Source organism: Mustela nivalis, assembly GCF_964662115.1.
Source record: "Mustela nivalis genome assembly, chromosome: 15".
Lineage (NCBI taxonomy): Eukaryota > Metazoa > Chordata > Mammalia > Carnivora > Mustelidae > Mustela > Mustela nivalis.
In genome coordinates, this window is record NC_139034.1 from 13,527,412 (window position 1) to 13,543,765 (window position 16,354).

The 16,354-nt window shown below is 42.6% G+C and overlaps 1 protein-coding gene across 1 annotated transcript in view; it reads right to left on the reverse strand.

The window, feature by feature from the left end:
* Positions 1–10,887: 10,887 nt before the first annotated feature.
* Positions 10,888–16,354, reverse strand: part of FLT3 (fms related receptor tyrosine kinase 3) — a 73,545-nt gene continuing 68,078 nt past the window's right edge. The window contains exon 21 of the mRNA XM_082700947.1: positions 10,888–11,457. Within this exon, the coding sequence (XP_082557073.1) occupies positions 11,335–11,457 (123 nt within the window). The 3' untranslated portion in view covers positions 10,888–11,334. The remainder of the gene's footprint in view (positions 11,458–16,354) is intronic.

The following is a 16,354-nucleotide window of genomic DNA, read 5'->3' on the forward strand; positions in this document are numbered from 1 at the left end:
TAACCCACTGAGCCACCCAGCGCCCCCCCCCCCCATATTAGCTTTAATAAGTCAACTACATCGTCCACTGTGGTTTATGAGAGGTGGGTGACAATAGTGCCCTTGACCATCTTTCAGATGTCATGGAATTTGTCCTCCTGTTTGTGGACATTGTCTAGCCCAGGATCCCTCTGACTACCTGACAGAGGGACCAAGAATTCATCTCTTGAAAAGAAGCTGGTAAGGTTTGCTTTTGTAGGAAGTAAATCCAGTGACACGAGACTGCCATTACTGGCTTGTCTTCATAGAAGTTAACAGGGATATATAATGTACCATGTATTTGTGAAAACACAGAGAATCCCCTAGTGTGTACACGGTTTGGGGTATAGAACTCAGTGTGGAGAGCACAGACCCAGAAGAGTTCTGATCCTGCCTCTGTCACTGATCAGACATTTGGCAAGTGATCAAACTTTCTGTTCTTCAGTTTCTTTGTAAAATGGGGATAATGATGTATTTACCTTGTGGGATTTGGGGAAAGATTAGTGACTACACAGAAGTACAGAAAACAGCTCCTTTACAGAGCTCTACATGGGCTAACGTTTTCTGTATACAATCTCTCCATTGGACCAACCACAGAATTTTCTCCTTTATCCTGTCATTAGAGCTTTTTCCTTGTCCATGCGGACTTTGCTGCAGACCCAGCTAATAGCTCAATATCCATTTCTTCCCTTTCTTGAGGACATCCCTGCCCTGAGCCTCGGTTCACTCTAGCATGACCTGTGCAGCATCTGCAATGTCCAAATAAGACTGTGAGGAGATAAGACTGAGGGGGAGTCTGGCTGGATCCCCACGACTGGTCTGTCCAGGCTCTCCAGCCTTATTACCACCCTCATTCCTGGAATCTGGGAAAAGAAGGCAGGCCAGAAGCCAAGAAAGAAGACCATCCTGGGTCCATGGCTCTTTGTCCCCCACCCCTCAGGCCTGACCCCTTACAATTTCCTGCTCTTATCTCTGCACACTGAGGGTCTCCGCACCAGCAAAGGAGCTCCTGCCTGGGGCTGGGAGCCTGGGGGTTCTCAGTTCCTCTGAGAACAGCAGGAGATAGACATCTGAATTTGCAAGTAGAAACTCCTTCCTGTCATGGCAATGCTGATACACAAGGATGGGAAGGACCTCCCTGCTGATATTGCTACCTTTCTGGCACAGACTAGACACTGAAACTTCTATTTTGCTCTATCTATTGTATAATAATGAAACTCCAAATTACCTACTAACATTCGAACTGCGAGACACAAAAAGGTTAAGGAATTAAATAATTGCAGACATAAAAACCTATGGACAAAAAAAAAAAATTACTAATGTGGAACTCAGCAGCTCATGCTAATGGGCTTAACTCAGCACTCTGGGCTTCACCTCTGTTGACCCTCACCGATCAAATCAATCGAAGAAATGGCAAGTGGTCAGAAGGTAAGGCAATTTGTAGCTGAGCAAAAAGCCAATATATTGAACAGTACACCATACAGAGGGGGGTTGTGTGGTATACAAATTATATATCAATAAAGCTTTTTAAAAAAGTGCAATGAGGGGGACCTAGGTGGCTCAGTGGTTAAGCATCTACCTTAGGTTCAGGTCATGATCCCAGTGTCCTGGGATTGTGCCCACATCTGGCTCCCTGCTCAGCAGGGAGCCTGCTTCTCCCTCTGCCATTCCCCCTGCTTGTGTTCCCTCTTTTGGTGTCTCTCTCTCTGTCAAATAAAAGAAATCTTTTTTTTTTGTTGTTGTTTTAATTTGACAGAGATCACAAGTAGGCAGAGAGGCAGGCAGAGAAAGGAGGAAGCAGGCTCCCTGCTGAACAGAGAGCTGGATGTAGGGCTCTATCCCAAGACTCTGAGATCATGACCTGAGCAGAGGCTTAACCCACTGAGCCACCCAGGCGCCCTGAAATCTTTTTTTTTTTTTTTTAAGTGAAATGATATAAACATGTAGCCTCATAATTTGTTTGATCCTACCAGATAGGATTCTTACATTCTGGTTGCTGAATATATTATATTTGATTTTATTATAATTTTTCTCTTAAGACGCTTTTAGCTGAACATGGAGAATTATTTTTTTCTTTAAGTAAGCTTCATGCCCAGTGTGGAGCCCAACGAGGAGCCTGAACTAATGACCCTGAGATCAAGACCCGGACGCTCACCCGACTGAGCCACGCAGGCACCCCAACACAGAGAAAATAGTTAACCACAAATTTTTGTTTCATGTTTTTTTGGTTGTAACACTCACACACCCATTCCCTTTAACTGGCAGCCCTTAACTTTTCATTTATGGAGCTTAAATGGGAGCATTTTCCCAATGAAATGCCAGAAAGACAGATTGCTTTTCTTCATATGTATTTTTATTTTATTTTATTTATTTATTTGACAGACAGAGATCACAAGTAGGCAGAGAGGCAGGCAGAGAGAGAGAGGAGGAAGCAGGCTCCCTGCTGAGCAGAGAGCCCGATGCGGGGCTCGATCCCAGGACCCTAGGATCATGACCTGAGCCGAAGGCAGAGGCTTTAACCCACTGAGCCACCCAGGCGCCCCTCTTCATATGTATTTTTAATTTGAAGCAAATTGGGAGTCAGAACTCATAATCTTGCTGTTACCAGACCACGTTCATTAGCTGAGGACTGAGGCAAAGCAAGAAGCACTGGCAGGAGCCCAGACCTTGGGTGTGGCTGTGAAGAGGCGGAGGGTGTGGTGCAAGGCCAGGCCAGAGCTTAGTACCTGCTTTGTGTGGCTAAGTTGGTGACAACCTTCCTAAACCTTGATTTCACCGGTTGCTAAACTGCCACAGCACATCCTTCTACCTCCCGTCTTGTTCAATGAGATGCACATGTGAAGCCTTCAACGAGCCACTGGAATACAGTCTATTATCAACAAATGTTCATATAAAGCCAGGTGCAAAATGACCAATACTGGATGGTTCTACTCCTATGAGGTACCTAGAGGAGTCAAATTCAGAGACGCAGAAAGTAGAGGGGCGCCTGGGTGACTCAGTCGGTTAAGCATCTGCCTTCAGCTCAGCTCATGATCCCGGGGTCCTGCTTGTCCCTTGTCCTCTGCCCCTCCCCCAGCTTACACATGTGCACTCTCTCAGTCTCTCTTTCTAAAATAAATAAATACTTTTTTTTTTTTTAAAAGAAGCTTTTTAAAATAACTTTTTAAAAGTGATTGTCAGGGGCTGGAGGTAGATGGAAAAGAGAGTTATTGTTTAATGGGGACAGAGTTTCAGTTTGTAAAGACAAAAAACTTCCGCCAGAGCTGGATAGCGGTGATGGTCATATAACACTGTGAATGTACTTAATGACATCGAGCCCTACACTTAAAAATGATTAAGATGGTAAATTGTACATGTACATGTATGTAGGTTATATATATTTTACCACAAAAAACTCATCAAGCCTTTTCTGTCTCAGTAAGATAATTTGGAATTTAAGTACATGGTAGGCTCCGAGGAACTAAAAAGATGTGCTGTTTTTATTTTTACTTTATTTATTATTAGTATTTTTTAAGGAAGCACACAGAGTTCTGTCTTTTCTTTTTCTTATTTTAAAAAGATTTTTATTTATTTGACAGAGAGAGAGAGGCAGGGAGAGAGGGAACACAAGCAGGGGGAGTGGAAGAGGGAGAAGCAGGCTTCCTGCAGAGCAAGGAGCCAGATGCAGGGCTCGATTCCAGGATCCTGGAATCATGACCTGAGCCGAAGGCAGATGCTTAATGGACTGAGCCACCCAGGTCGTCCAGTGTGGTGTTTTTAGGTGATAATTCCCCCTCACCTTTTTTTTTCTGCTGCTTAGAGTCATGATGGCATAGACAGAAGCAAATTTGAACGCTGATAGGTAATTTAACAGAAATGACAGTGGGAGTGGCAAAGGGGTTCGGATAATCATGTCACTGGGAAAGTCCCTCCTGAAGAGCTGAGGAAAGAGAAGGAAGATCAGGAAGAAACACAAGTGGCAAAGGTGGGTGAAGGAGGGACAGAAGGTGGATAATCGAAGGGCTGAAACTTTGATAAGAGGTCACCCAGGACATCTTCCTGCTGCAGGCCAAACACCCCTGGCTGTTTTCCTTACTCCAAAAGATCTCTGAGAAAAAGACTGTGTTTTCAACTGGAAGCCAGTCCAGGCTCAGGCAACACTATGCATAGAAAGTGTTCCAAAAAGAATAAGCTCTAAAGTCAGTGCCCTGTGCTGGTAAACGTGCTGTGCAGAATCTATTGGTAAAAACTGAGTTCCATAAAGGAACTGACAGACTGCTCTGTTAATGTGGGAAATGTGAAAATAACGTGCGAAATGTGAAAATAATGTGTGTAAAATGCGCAATAGTTATCATAGTCAAGAAATAACCAGGTACTGAATAAATGAATTTAAGTGATCTGTGTAGAGGATTGTTCTTCCTTCTAATTAATAGACTGGCCTTTTCTTTATTCTGCTTGTTAAAATTTGTCTTTCCAGAGGCAGGGTGAGGGAATGAAGTCCAGCCCCCTGCTTGGGATTAATTAAAAACACAGTAGTCCTAGGGCGCCACCTACTGGTCAGATGGAAGGGACTGCACGCAGTAGCAAGAACACATCTCTAAAATCAGTGCTTGTAAGTTGTGTTTTTCCACGTGGTAACAATGTGTGGTTTGGGGCGCCGGAATGGCTTAGTCAGATTACTTAAATAAATAAAACTTAAAAGAAATTAAAAAAATTAATATTTAGTTTTTATGTAATCTCTACACTCAACGTGGGCCTTGAACTCACAACCCCATGGTCAAGAGTCGCTAGTGCTTCTGACTGAGCCAACCAGGAGACCCCAAAATAAAATCTTTTAAAAAAAATGTGTAGTTAAGTCAGAGATACAATTTGACCTACATTAATACCGGATCTGTGATAAGAGCTGGGTTTAGTAGAGTCTAATTCTGTTTTCCCCAATACAGTTTTTTAAATGCCTCCCTTCCTCAGAGAATGTTGCCTTTTAAATATCATATTATCATTTTTGATATTTAAATATCATATTATCATTCGGCTCCGGTGGTGGTCCCAGAGTCATCAGGCTCTCTGCTCGGCAGGGAGCCTGCTTCCCCTTCTCTCTCTCTGCCTGCCTCTCTGCCTACTTGTGATCTCTGTCAAATAAATAAATAAAAGCTTTAAAAACAAACAAACAAACAAACAAACAAATAAATGTCATATTGGATGAATTGGGGGAAGTTGGGGGGAAACTGGAGGGGGAGACCAGCCATGAGAGACTGTGGACTCTGAGAAACAAACTGAGGGTTTGGAAGGGAAGGGGGCGAGGGGTTGGGTGAGCCTGGTGGTGGCTATTATGGAGGGCATGTATTTTTTTTATTAAAGATTTTATCTATTTATTTGACAGACAGAGATCACAAGTAGGCAGAGAGGCAGACCGAGAGAGAAGAGGAAGCACTCTCTCCGCTAAGCAGAGAGCCTGATGAGGGGCTAGATCCCAGGACCCTGGGATCATGACCTGAGCTGAAGGCAGAGGCTTTAACCCACTGAGCCACCCAGGTACCCATGGAGGGCACGTATTGCTTGGAGCACTGGGTGTGGTGCATAAACAAAGGATGCTGGAACACTGAAAAGAAATAAAGTAAAATAAAATGGAAAAAAATAATAAATATAATATTTGGTATTTACAAAAGTTATATTACAAAGTAAGATAATATCACTGAACACCATGAACCCATTATCTCACCTAACCCAAAAAAGCCTCAAATATCATCAGGGTGAAAATGAATGAATAGTGGTAATTATATAGTCACATCACACATCAATGAAATGAAAGAGTTTGAGATCCATAGAACACCACGAGTGAATCTTAGAAAGCATGATGTTGATATCTTTTTTTTTTTTTTTTAAAGAAAGCAGGAACTGGAACTCTATATAGAGTATGGTGCCATTTTTGTGAAGCTCATCAACAAGAGAATATTCATTTTCAAGGAAATCAAAATTTTGGTGCCGTAGATACTACAACAGCAAGGGGTGCGTTGCGTTGGTGATTCCATGTTTAAATGTATTTATTTGGTTCCATCCGCAATGAATTCATGTTCAGAATATATGTGGGTCTGACATAAAAAAGGTTTGGCAGAAGGAAAAGGAGGACATTGCTATAAAAGTTAACTTGCTTCTCTTTTCCTCCCTATGATCACCCACAGTTTTGGTCAAGCAGTTCAAGAGGGCTTACTCAATGCTTGTGACTCTACTTCCTCAGATCCTGTCAACATAATGGAATCAAGTACAAATGAAGATAAATTATTTGAAAGTTGAAAGGAGATCACTGGACAACCAAAACAGAGAGGACTTTCTAGAAAAGGCCAAGCAGATGAAATCCTCAGTTTGGCAGAGGAGACTGTATATCGGTTCAGGTGTGTGTGCCAAGGGTCTTGGCTGTGAGCTCTGGAGACAGATTTGGGCTCCTGGGGCAAGGGGATTTACAGAAAGGACACTGGGTAGCTCACAGGCCTAACAGGAAGGCCAGAGACCAAGGCTTGTGCAAGAAGAGGGACCAAAGCAGCTCCAGGGATCTAGGAAGTGGGAACTGCTTGTCATTTTTGTCGGAGACCGGTAGTGTGAGAATAATGAGTTCTAACTCCCTTTTTGATCCTTGCCTGAATCCAGTCCAGATGCAAAGTTCCAGAATAAGAGAGGAGGTTTATGAGCTGAGCTTCAGTCAAGGACCCTCCTTGGCTAGAAGACCGCTTATGCAAGTCCCACTCTACTGCATGCCATCGGGAGAAGCCATGCCCCCAACCACAGAGCTGTTATCAAAAGAAATGGGAATTGATACTGGATGGCCAAAGAAACACATGATCTCTACACCAGGGTCTTTTAAGATAATACAACAAAAACTTAAAAATAGAATTACCAGTTGATCCCGCAATCCCACTTCTCTATAAAAGCATATGAAAATATACCAAAAAAGTTGAAAGCAGGGTCCCAAGAGGTACTGGCACCTCCGTGTTCATAGCAGCAGTATTCACAATAGGCAAGAGGTGGGAGCAAACCGAATGCCCATCAGTGGATAAATGAATAAATAAGATATACACACATACTGTGAAATAGTTATCAGCATTAAAAAGAAAAGAGAATATGCACATACTTCAACATGGATGAAACTTGAGGCCAGGACACTCAGTGAAATAAGTCACTCACAAGAAGTCACATATGGTATAATTCCACTTATATGAGGTAGTCAAATGCAGAAAAACAGAAAATAGAATGATGGTTACTAGGGCTTGGGGGGGTCGGAAAAAGGGGAATTATTGCACAACGGGGGCCAAAGTTCCAGATGTAAGAGACAAGAAAATTCTGGAGATGCGCTGCAGAACAATGTGAAGATACTTACCATTGCTGAACTATACACTTAAAAATGGTTAAGACGATATGTGTTGGGTTTTTTTTTTTTTTACCACAATTATAAATAAATGGATAAACAAATACAATAGATAAAATAATGGTAGGAGTAACCACATGGTAAGTGTTAAGAGGGGCTTGGAGACCACAGGTTACTAAATTAAGTTCCAAGTTCTCCAGAAATACATGGTATCATATTAGTACCTACTTCATAAGGCAGCTAGGAAAACTACAGAAGGTAAAACATATATCAGTCTTAGCACCATGCTTGGCTCGCCACAAGTGGTACACAGACATGTATAGTTGGGAAAATATCAATACATGGTCAAGAACAAAAATATGTTTGGCCATAGTGCTAGTATAATTCTATTTATATAAAAAACAGAGTTTGGCGGGGGTGCGTGTTTGTGTAAATACCTGTAACATCAAGTATATTTAAGCAAGAAGATGGAAGAATTATACCTGATACTTGAACAGCATTTCCTCTGACGAAGCAATCTGGGATTTGGGCTGGGTGCATAAAGGGTAAATTTCACTTATTACTATAAGAAAAAATACAAAATTCTTTGAATTTTTAACATCAAGCATATTTTATGCTTTAACCTGAATAGGCAAAAAATAATTGAATACACATATGGTGCGCATCCTGACTGTACACACAAATAGGAATTAGGCATACAACTTGGAATAAATCGTATCTACTTTCAACCTTCTAAAAATCCAAGTGAAAAGACATAATCCTTAAGACCAGAGAACCAGGGTCAGCTGAGTTCAAAGTCAGAGGGAGACACGGCTACAGAATGGAGAGATGAAACATCCTAGGCTATAAGGAAGGAGGAAGGGGGCTAACTGCCAAGGAATTCCAGCAGCCTCTAGAAGTTTGAACAGGTGAGGAAACAGAGTCTCCGCTAGAGCCTCCAGAAAGGAAGGCAACGTGGATGACTCCTTGATTTTAGCCCAGAAGGACATTGCTGAACTGACTATAGAACTCTAAGATATGCTTTTGTTGCTTAAAAAAAAAAAAAAAATCCAGGTGAAAATAAGGAATGTTTGGGGCGCCTGGGTGGCTTAATTGGTTAAGCGCCTAACTTCTGCTTAGGTCACGATCTCCGTCCTGGGATCAGCGGGGAGCCTGTTTCTCGCTCGCCCCTGCCCCTCCCCCTGCTCGGGCGTGAGTGCGCGCGCACAGACACGCTCTCTTCCTCTCTCGGTCTCTGAAAGAAAGGAGAAAAGAAAACAAAAGAAAAAAGAATCGAATAGGTGAGGAGAGGAGAGGGAAGGGAAGGGAAAAAGAGAGGAGGGGGTAGGAGAGGGAAGGGAAAGGAAAGAAAGGGAAGGGGGGAAGGGGGTAGGGAAGGGAAGGGGCGGGAAAAGAGGAGAGGAGAGGAAGGTTGGGGGGGGAGAAGGAAGGGAAGGGAAGGAAACGGAAGGAAAGTTTATGTTAAGAGCCAGTTGGGGGGCGCCTGGGGGGCTTAGTGGGTTAAAGTCTTTGCCTTCGGCTCAGGTCATGATCCCAGGGTCCTAGGATCGAGCCCCGCATCGGGCTCTCTGCTCCGCGGGGAGCCTGCTTCCCTTTCTCTCTCTCTGCCTGCCTCCCTATTTGTGATCTCTATCAAATAAATAAACAAAATCTTTAAAAAAAAAAAAAAAAAAAGAGCCAGTTGGATGATATGGACAAGGAGCCTATAGATTTCAACGGAGGAAGCCAGCACCCACGACTGGTGGAGCTGAGAAAGATCTGAATTATAAGACAGAGCTCAAGTCTGGCCACGAAGCAGGGGTTTACTTGAATAGGAAGAAGCATCCCAGGATGGTGGCAGGTGAAGAAAAGAAACACAGGAGATGGGAATGCCCAAGACATTCCCACTGAACGCGAGCAGATGGTTTTGGCGACAGAGAGTTATGTAACCTGACACAGAAATGCAGGGGAGCCCAGCTGTGGTGGGAGTGTAGGCTGGCAAGAAAATCCGGCTTTAGCTGATAGACACTGGGAGCCACAGGACGTGCTCCTGCGGGAAGTGGCAGGTGCACAGGAATACTTTAGGAAGACAGATCTTTCTGTGGCCAGAGAAAACACTGGATGGCCCAGAGCTTGGGAGAAGGGGTGACGTGAAGAACGGATTTGTGTAGTCTAGTTTATGTGGTCTCGTCTAAAGTAAAAGATTAAAACCAGAGAGGGAAGTGCAAATGACAGATTAGGGTACATTTATGGACGAGGTACTATCTTTCTGTAATATAGCTCGTCCTCAGCTTGCGATGGGGTTATGTCCCAGCAAACCCCCAGTAAGCTGAAAATATAAGCTGAAATACATTTAATACTCCAACCCATCAAACCTCACAGTTTAGCCTAGCCCACCTCAAATGTGCTCAGAATACTGATGTCAGCCTCGCGTTGGGCAAGATCATCTAACACAAAGCCTATTGTATAATAAAGTATTGAATATCTCATGTAATGTATTGAATACTGTGTTGAAAGTGAGAAACAGAACTGTTGAATGGGTATACAATGGCTGTCAGTGTTTTGATTTTTCACCCTGGGATCCCATAGTGGACTGGGGGCTGCCACTACCCAGCACTGTGATAGACATTGAACTGCATATCGCTAGCTCCGGAAATAAAAATTCAAAGAATGGTTTCTACAGAATGTGTATCCCTTTTGTACCATCGTAAAGTCAAAAAATTTTTAAGTTGAGCCGCCCTTAGTTGGGGACCATCTGTGTGTCTATTATAACATACATATATTATATATGTAGTCCATCTAATCCTTATCAGAACCGTGTAAGATAGATGTCATCCATTATTATTTCGTCTTCCAGAAGAGGAAGCCGAGACCCAATCAAGTTCAGTTACTTGCCCAAGGTTGCCCAATGTTGCTCAACTAAGCAAGGAAGGAGAATTTCAGCCCAGGCCGACTGGCTTCAAGGTTCTTATCTTAACCACGCCCCAGAAGGGAAGACACGAAGAGGCAGACCTTGGGGAGGTTGGTTGGTTAAGACCTGGGTGGTTCAGTTGGCTAAGCAACTGCTTTCTGCTCAGGTCATGATCCTGGAGTCCCAGGACCGCATCCCACATCAGGCAGTACTTTCTCCCTCTGACACTCCCCCTTCTCATGCTCATTTTCTCTCTCAAACAAATAAATAAAATCTTAAAAAAGAAAAAAAGGAGAACATCACCACACATACCCTTCACCGAGAACCACACCTGGAAAATAAGGATGAGGGCAAGTTCAGCTTTATAAGCCTGTGGGAGGGAAGAAGCTAAGCTGAATTCGAAGGACGAGAGAGGCTGAATCCACGGAGCACCGCAGAGAAGCCAGCAGACCTCAGTGTTTCTGCCCTAGTCTGGGGGCAGGAGTCACGCGTCCTCTTAAGAATCTGATGGAGGGCTAGAGCGTCTCAGTAGGAAAAAAAATACACATGCACAAACAAATCGTTGCACATAATTTCATTAGGTTCCTGCCCTCCTGTTAAGTCTTGCCCTAAATGGGACATGTAAACAATTCAATGACAAACATTTCTAGAGAAGAGATTTTATTTCCATTCATAAAATATATCACTAAATAGCTGAAAAAAGTTACATATTATTTTAAAACATAGATTTAAAAAATCATATCAGCTTCTCCTTAGCAAAATGCTTTTGTGTTATCTATTTACAAGAACGTACTGTACCTCAGGTACACGATTTTCACTCAAGCCAGCCCAAGAAGGCCTTTGGATCTGGATAGATACTCCAGGAAAAGTACTTATCAGCTCTTCCCGCCTTGTGCAAAGGATGATTTGTTTTTACAAAAGTCCCTTTGAAAACAAGAGTAAATACAGAGAGCTTCTAGAGAAAAGCCCAGCAAAGCAGCAGTTGAGATCATGCTTTCTTTTGGTGATGAAATTAATCCTGTTTTGGTAATCTATAGCCTGTTTAAGGAGGGGGTCAGACGGAGGAAGGCCTTAAGACTCAACTGTTTCTCTAGGAATCTTCATCATGAGCCTGTGGAGGCAGGAGCCCCGAGTCCACCTCTCTGCTGTAAGGTCGCCTGTTTTGGTAGACAGAAGAACGGTCTGAAACGTGGCCCTCCATGTTCTGATACATCTGAAGGTGAGGGAGAAGACAGAACACTGATTACCATCCAAGGAAGACGGACATGTCAAGGGCCTATGTTGCAGATTACTTGCTATTATGATACAGAAGTCTTAGAGGACAATCTTAGAGGATGTTAATTGACAAACCAAAATCAGTTTACTAATGGAGAAATCAAGTCACCATCAAATAGCTAATTCCAGTATCATTTCTGCTCTTGCATTTAAAGTCCCAATCTAGAAATCCAAAAGCCGAGCAGTAAAACCATAAAAAAGGGACGCCTGGGTGGCTCAATTGGTAAGCATCTGCCTTCGGCTCAGTCATGATCCCAGGGTCCTGGGAGCGAGCGTTGAGCTTCCTGCTTAGTGGGAAGCCTGCTTTTCCCTCTCTCACTCTCCCTGCTTGTATTCCTCTTTTGCTGTCTCTGTCAAATAAATAAATAAAATCTTTAAAAAGCCAAATAAACCCATATAAGAGAAAGGCCACTAAAAATGATCTGTTCATTATGCAACTAATACAGGTGATTCTTGACTTTCACTTGGGAGGTCAGTGACTTTAAAATGTTTTTCCAAAATGAAAACAGCTCTACTTTCTGTCTGACTTTAAAGTTAACACACATTCATATAGACACCTTAAGCAATATAGGAAGATATATAGAAAAAAGCCTAAAATTGTCAGAGATAGCCCCCATGACAGATGGTTTGCTGTGTATACGCAATTTTGTGTTGGTAGGCTCAGAGTGTAGACCTTGTTTCAGAACCTTATTTTGAATTTCTAAGACGTTGTTTGCAGGTTACACACATTACACATTTTCATATTTACTAAATATGAGCACATTCATGTTTTTAATAGTAGCCTAGCATTCCATAGTATGGATGAACCATAATTGACCTTTTGATGGACTGTTTGTATAACACCGACTGAGAAGTGCACACTGGCCCTGTCTGTCTCCAGGGTGAATGAGGGCAGTGGAATTGCCAGGTCAAGGGGGATGCACATTGAATGGCGACATACCTCAACAGGCTGCCCAGCGGAACAATGCTGCTTTCTCCCAAGCCCTACAGCAGGGGTGTTAACTATCGCCCACGGCTCTAGCCCTTTGTCCAGGGAAGGTCTGATCCCCTGGCCTGCGTGTTTCATGATAAGCAAATCTGAACATCTTTTTCTAGATTCAATGAACATTTGCACTTCATTGGGAATTGTCTGCTTCTCTCCTTTGCCCTTTTACATTGGGTCATCCAGGTTTTTCTTATTACTTATGAGAACTCTGTGATGTAGGGATCCTGGATTCTTATGTGAGTTGGACAGACTCCCTCCCTCTCCCTGGCCATCACTACTGTGTATTTGTTTGTGTTAGTTCACTTGGCAGTTATCGTGCTCACTGAACGGACCATCTCCTCCTCTTATTTTTTCTTTCTGGAAAACAAATGGACAAAAATCTCCTTTTAAACCTGGTCTTCACCATAACAGTCTGCCTCTATCCTTAAGGATGAACAGTAATGATACGTTGTTTTTGTAGAGCGGGCCTAGCAGTTGGTTATGACCTGTTGAACCAAATGTTCACGTCCAGCACTGAATTTTGACCATCTAAGGAAACCTGGGACAGAAATACCAGTAACACTTCAAACCCAACAGCTCCACACCTGAATCCATCATCTCTGATCCCTGATCCTTCTCTCCTTCCTGGATCGAGAGTTTCACTTAGTGAACTGCCCCAACTCCAGGCCCAAGATCCAGGACTTTCAGAATCATCTTCTCAACCTCGCTGTACTCCCACAGCCAGAGACTGGGTGCTATTCTGGTGTGTCCCCGCTTTTAATGTCTTCCTGTCCGTTGCTTTAAGAGATTTTTGTTTATGTTAAGTAATTAATTGGTTTTATTGATGTATAGATGAAACACAGTGTTACACCAGTTTCAGGAGTACAACATAGGGATGCCGAAACAAGTCTGTACATTACGCAATGCGTCCCAAGAGCGGCGCTCCCTTCTGCCAACATATAGCACTATGACAACCCCATTGACTGAATATTCTCTGTGCTTATGGCCTTTCATCCTGGTGACTTTCATTCCCTAACTGGACGCCTGTGTCTCCCACCCCCTCACACCTTTAAGTGATTTTAAAATAAATTTTTTAATTGCACAAGTAATACATGTGTATATGCTCCTTACAAAGATTTTGAAACCCTAGCTTTTCAAGTATATCAATAGAAAGAGGTGCATAAGATTTTCTTACATTTTTTTAAATGGTGTCTCTATCCAAAGTATGTTCTTTTTATCTGAATGTCATCTGTGCTTTCTCTTTTTTCCTAATTGTTCTCTTCATAGTGTGCGTTAGTGGTATATTTGTACACCATATTAACATACAATATTAATATACAGTATAAACTAGATCCAGACTCCTGTGTTCAAATCCTCAGTCTGACACTTACTGGGTTACCTTGGGCAAATGACCGAACTTCTCTGTATCTCAATTTACTGATCTCAAACTTACTTTGTGAGATTGATGTGAGAATTAACTGTTTGTATGGGTAGTATATTAGTAGAGTGTATGGCAGACACTTAAAAAATGTTTGCCATTCAATCTTATTATTATTAGTTCAAAAAACAACTTCTGTGTTTCCTGATTATCACTCTTGTTTTGGGGGCTACTCTCAGTTTAATTAATTCTGCCTGTAACTTTATTAGTTCTTTTATTTTATTTTTAACATTAGTTACTTATTTTAGAGAGAGCACACACAAGCCTGGGGAGGAGGGAGAGGGGGAGGTAGAGAGAGGGAAGAAGAATCTCAGGCAGACTCCACGCTCAGCATGGAGCCCAATGCTGGGCTCCCTTCCAGGACCCCGAGACCACATGCTGAACTGAAACCAGGAGTCCGACACTTCACGGGCTGAGCCACTCAGGCACCCCTCTATTAGTTCTTTTCTTCTGCTTTGTTCATTTTCTTCCTCTACTCCTTCCTCCTTGTTCATTGTGTTTTTTTTTTTTTTTTCTCAGTTTCTAGAGATGAAAGTTTAAGTCATTCATTCTCATTCTTTGTTTTCTAATGAATTTAGAGTTATAAATTTGGCTGGCTCCTACAGGTTCTAATAAGCAGGGACTATTTTTATGTCTTTTTCCTTCCTCCTCCACCTTCTTGTGAACCAAAGGCTTCTGTAAGAAACATGAGTTTTAATTTCTCATGTAGGACACGGGGAGCTTTTTGGGTATGACCAGTGATTTCTCCTTTCACTGCACTGATGTTAGTAAATGTGATCTGTGTGATAAGAGTCTCATTTATTTTGACATTCTCTCTCTCTCTCTCTCTTTTTTAAAAGATTTTATTTATTTATTTGACAGACAGAGATCACAAGCAGGCAGAGAGACAGGCAGAGGGGGAGGGGGAAGCAGGCTCCCTGCTGAGCAGAGAGCCCGCTATGGGGCTCCATCCCAGGACCTGAGATCATGACCTGAGCCGAAGGCAGAGGCTTAACCCACTGAGCCACCCAGGCACCCCTGATATTCTCTTTCTTAAGTGGACTTACTAATCTTGACATTTTGAGCTTTTTCTATTTCGATGAATGCTCTTTGTTTCTCTCTTCCCCACTTTGTGGTGTTGATCAGGTTTTCTATGGTCCTTTTTCTTCTACCCTGAACCTGAGATTATAGATTATATTTCTGTTTTCACAGTGGCATACTTACATTCTTAACACCCATGTTATTCTTATGTGTATTTAACACTGTGACTCGTCCCACTGAGGAACTTCTGCGTGAGCCCACCAGAACTCTCCCTACTCTCTGGGAAAACACTTGTCCTCATTCTTTCAACTTTCAAAGAGTTCTCTGTTGTGGGTCTTCCCAATTCAGTCCTAACTACATTCATTGTCTCAGGGGTTTTCCACAGTTTCTGGTCTACAAAGATCTCCTTCTGGCTTTCAAAGGTGATTATGGCTTCACTTCTTTAAAAAAATATAATAAAAAAATGTGTATGTATGTATATGTATATATATATATATATATATGTCTTGTTTTTTAAAGATTTTATATATTTATATGAGAGAGAGATAGAGAGATTAAGAGAGAGAAAACACAGTGGAGGAAGGCAGAGGGAGAAGCAGATTCCCCGCTGAGCAGGGAGTCTGACATGGGGCTCCATTCCAGGACCCTGGGATCATGACCTAAGCTGAAGGCAGACGCTTAACCGACTGAGCCACCCAGGTGGCCCATTTTTTAAGTATTTATATTATATTATTTTATATTTGTATATTTGTTTATGATATAGTATATATAAATACATTATATATTGATAATATATTTATATTCTATGTATATATTTCCTATGACTTGTGGGCATGGACATGAGAAGAGCGTGAGGTGAGTTCAGGCCCTTTCTGAAACAGGAGCTGTGCGTGTCCCTTCCTTCTGCACCCCCTCTCCCCACCGTCTAGTTCACCCCCTCATCTTTGCTCACCTCTGTTGCCACAGTCACCTCTTAACTGATCTTACTTCCTCTCTTAGCGTTTTACTTTCTCAAATTTACTTTTATGCCTGCCTGCCTTCCTTCTTTCCAGAAATATTTGCTTAGCACTTTCCATCCACTAAGCATTATGCCAGCCACTTAGGTATGTAATGGCTGAACTAGGTATGCCATGGTGAACAAAGCGGATGTGACCTCTGACGTACCGTTGTGCTGATAGGCACTCATTTATTTGATAACTGGTGAGTGTCGCCTGCCTACGGGACCACGTCAGGTGATGTGAAGACGAGCAATGCATCTGCTTGCCCTCATGAACCAAGTCTAGTGGTGCGAAAGACAGACCCATAAAGCAAAGTCTCACACACCATCACTGGAGTCTCACACACAGTTAAAGACAAAGTGTTAGGGAGACTCAGGAGAAGGACCCTGAAATCTGACTAGGGAAACTACAGGGG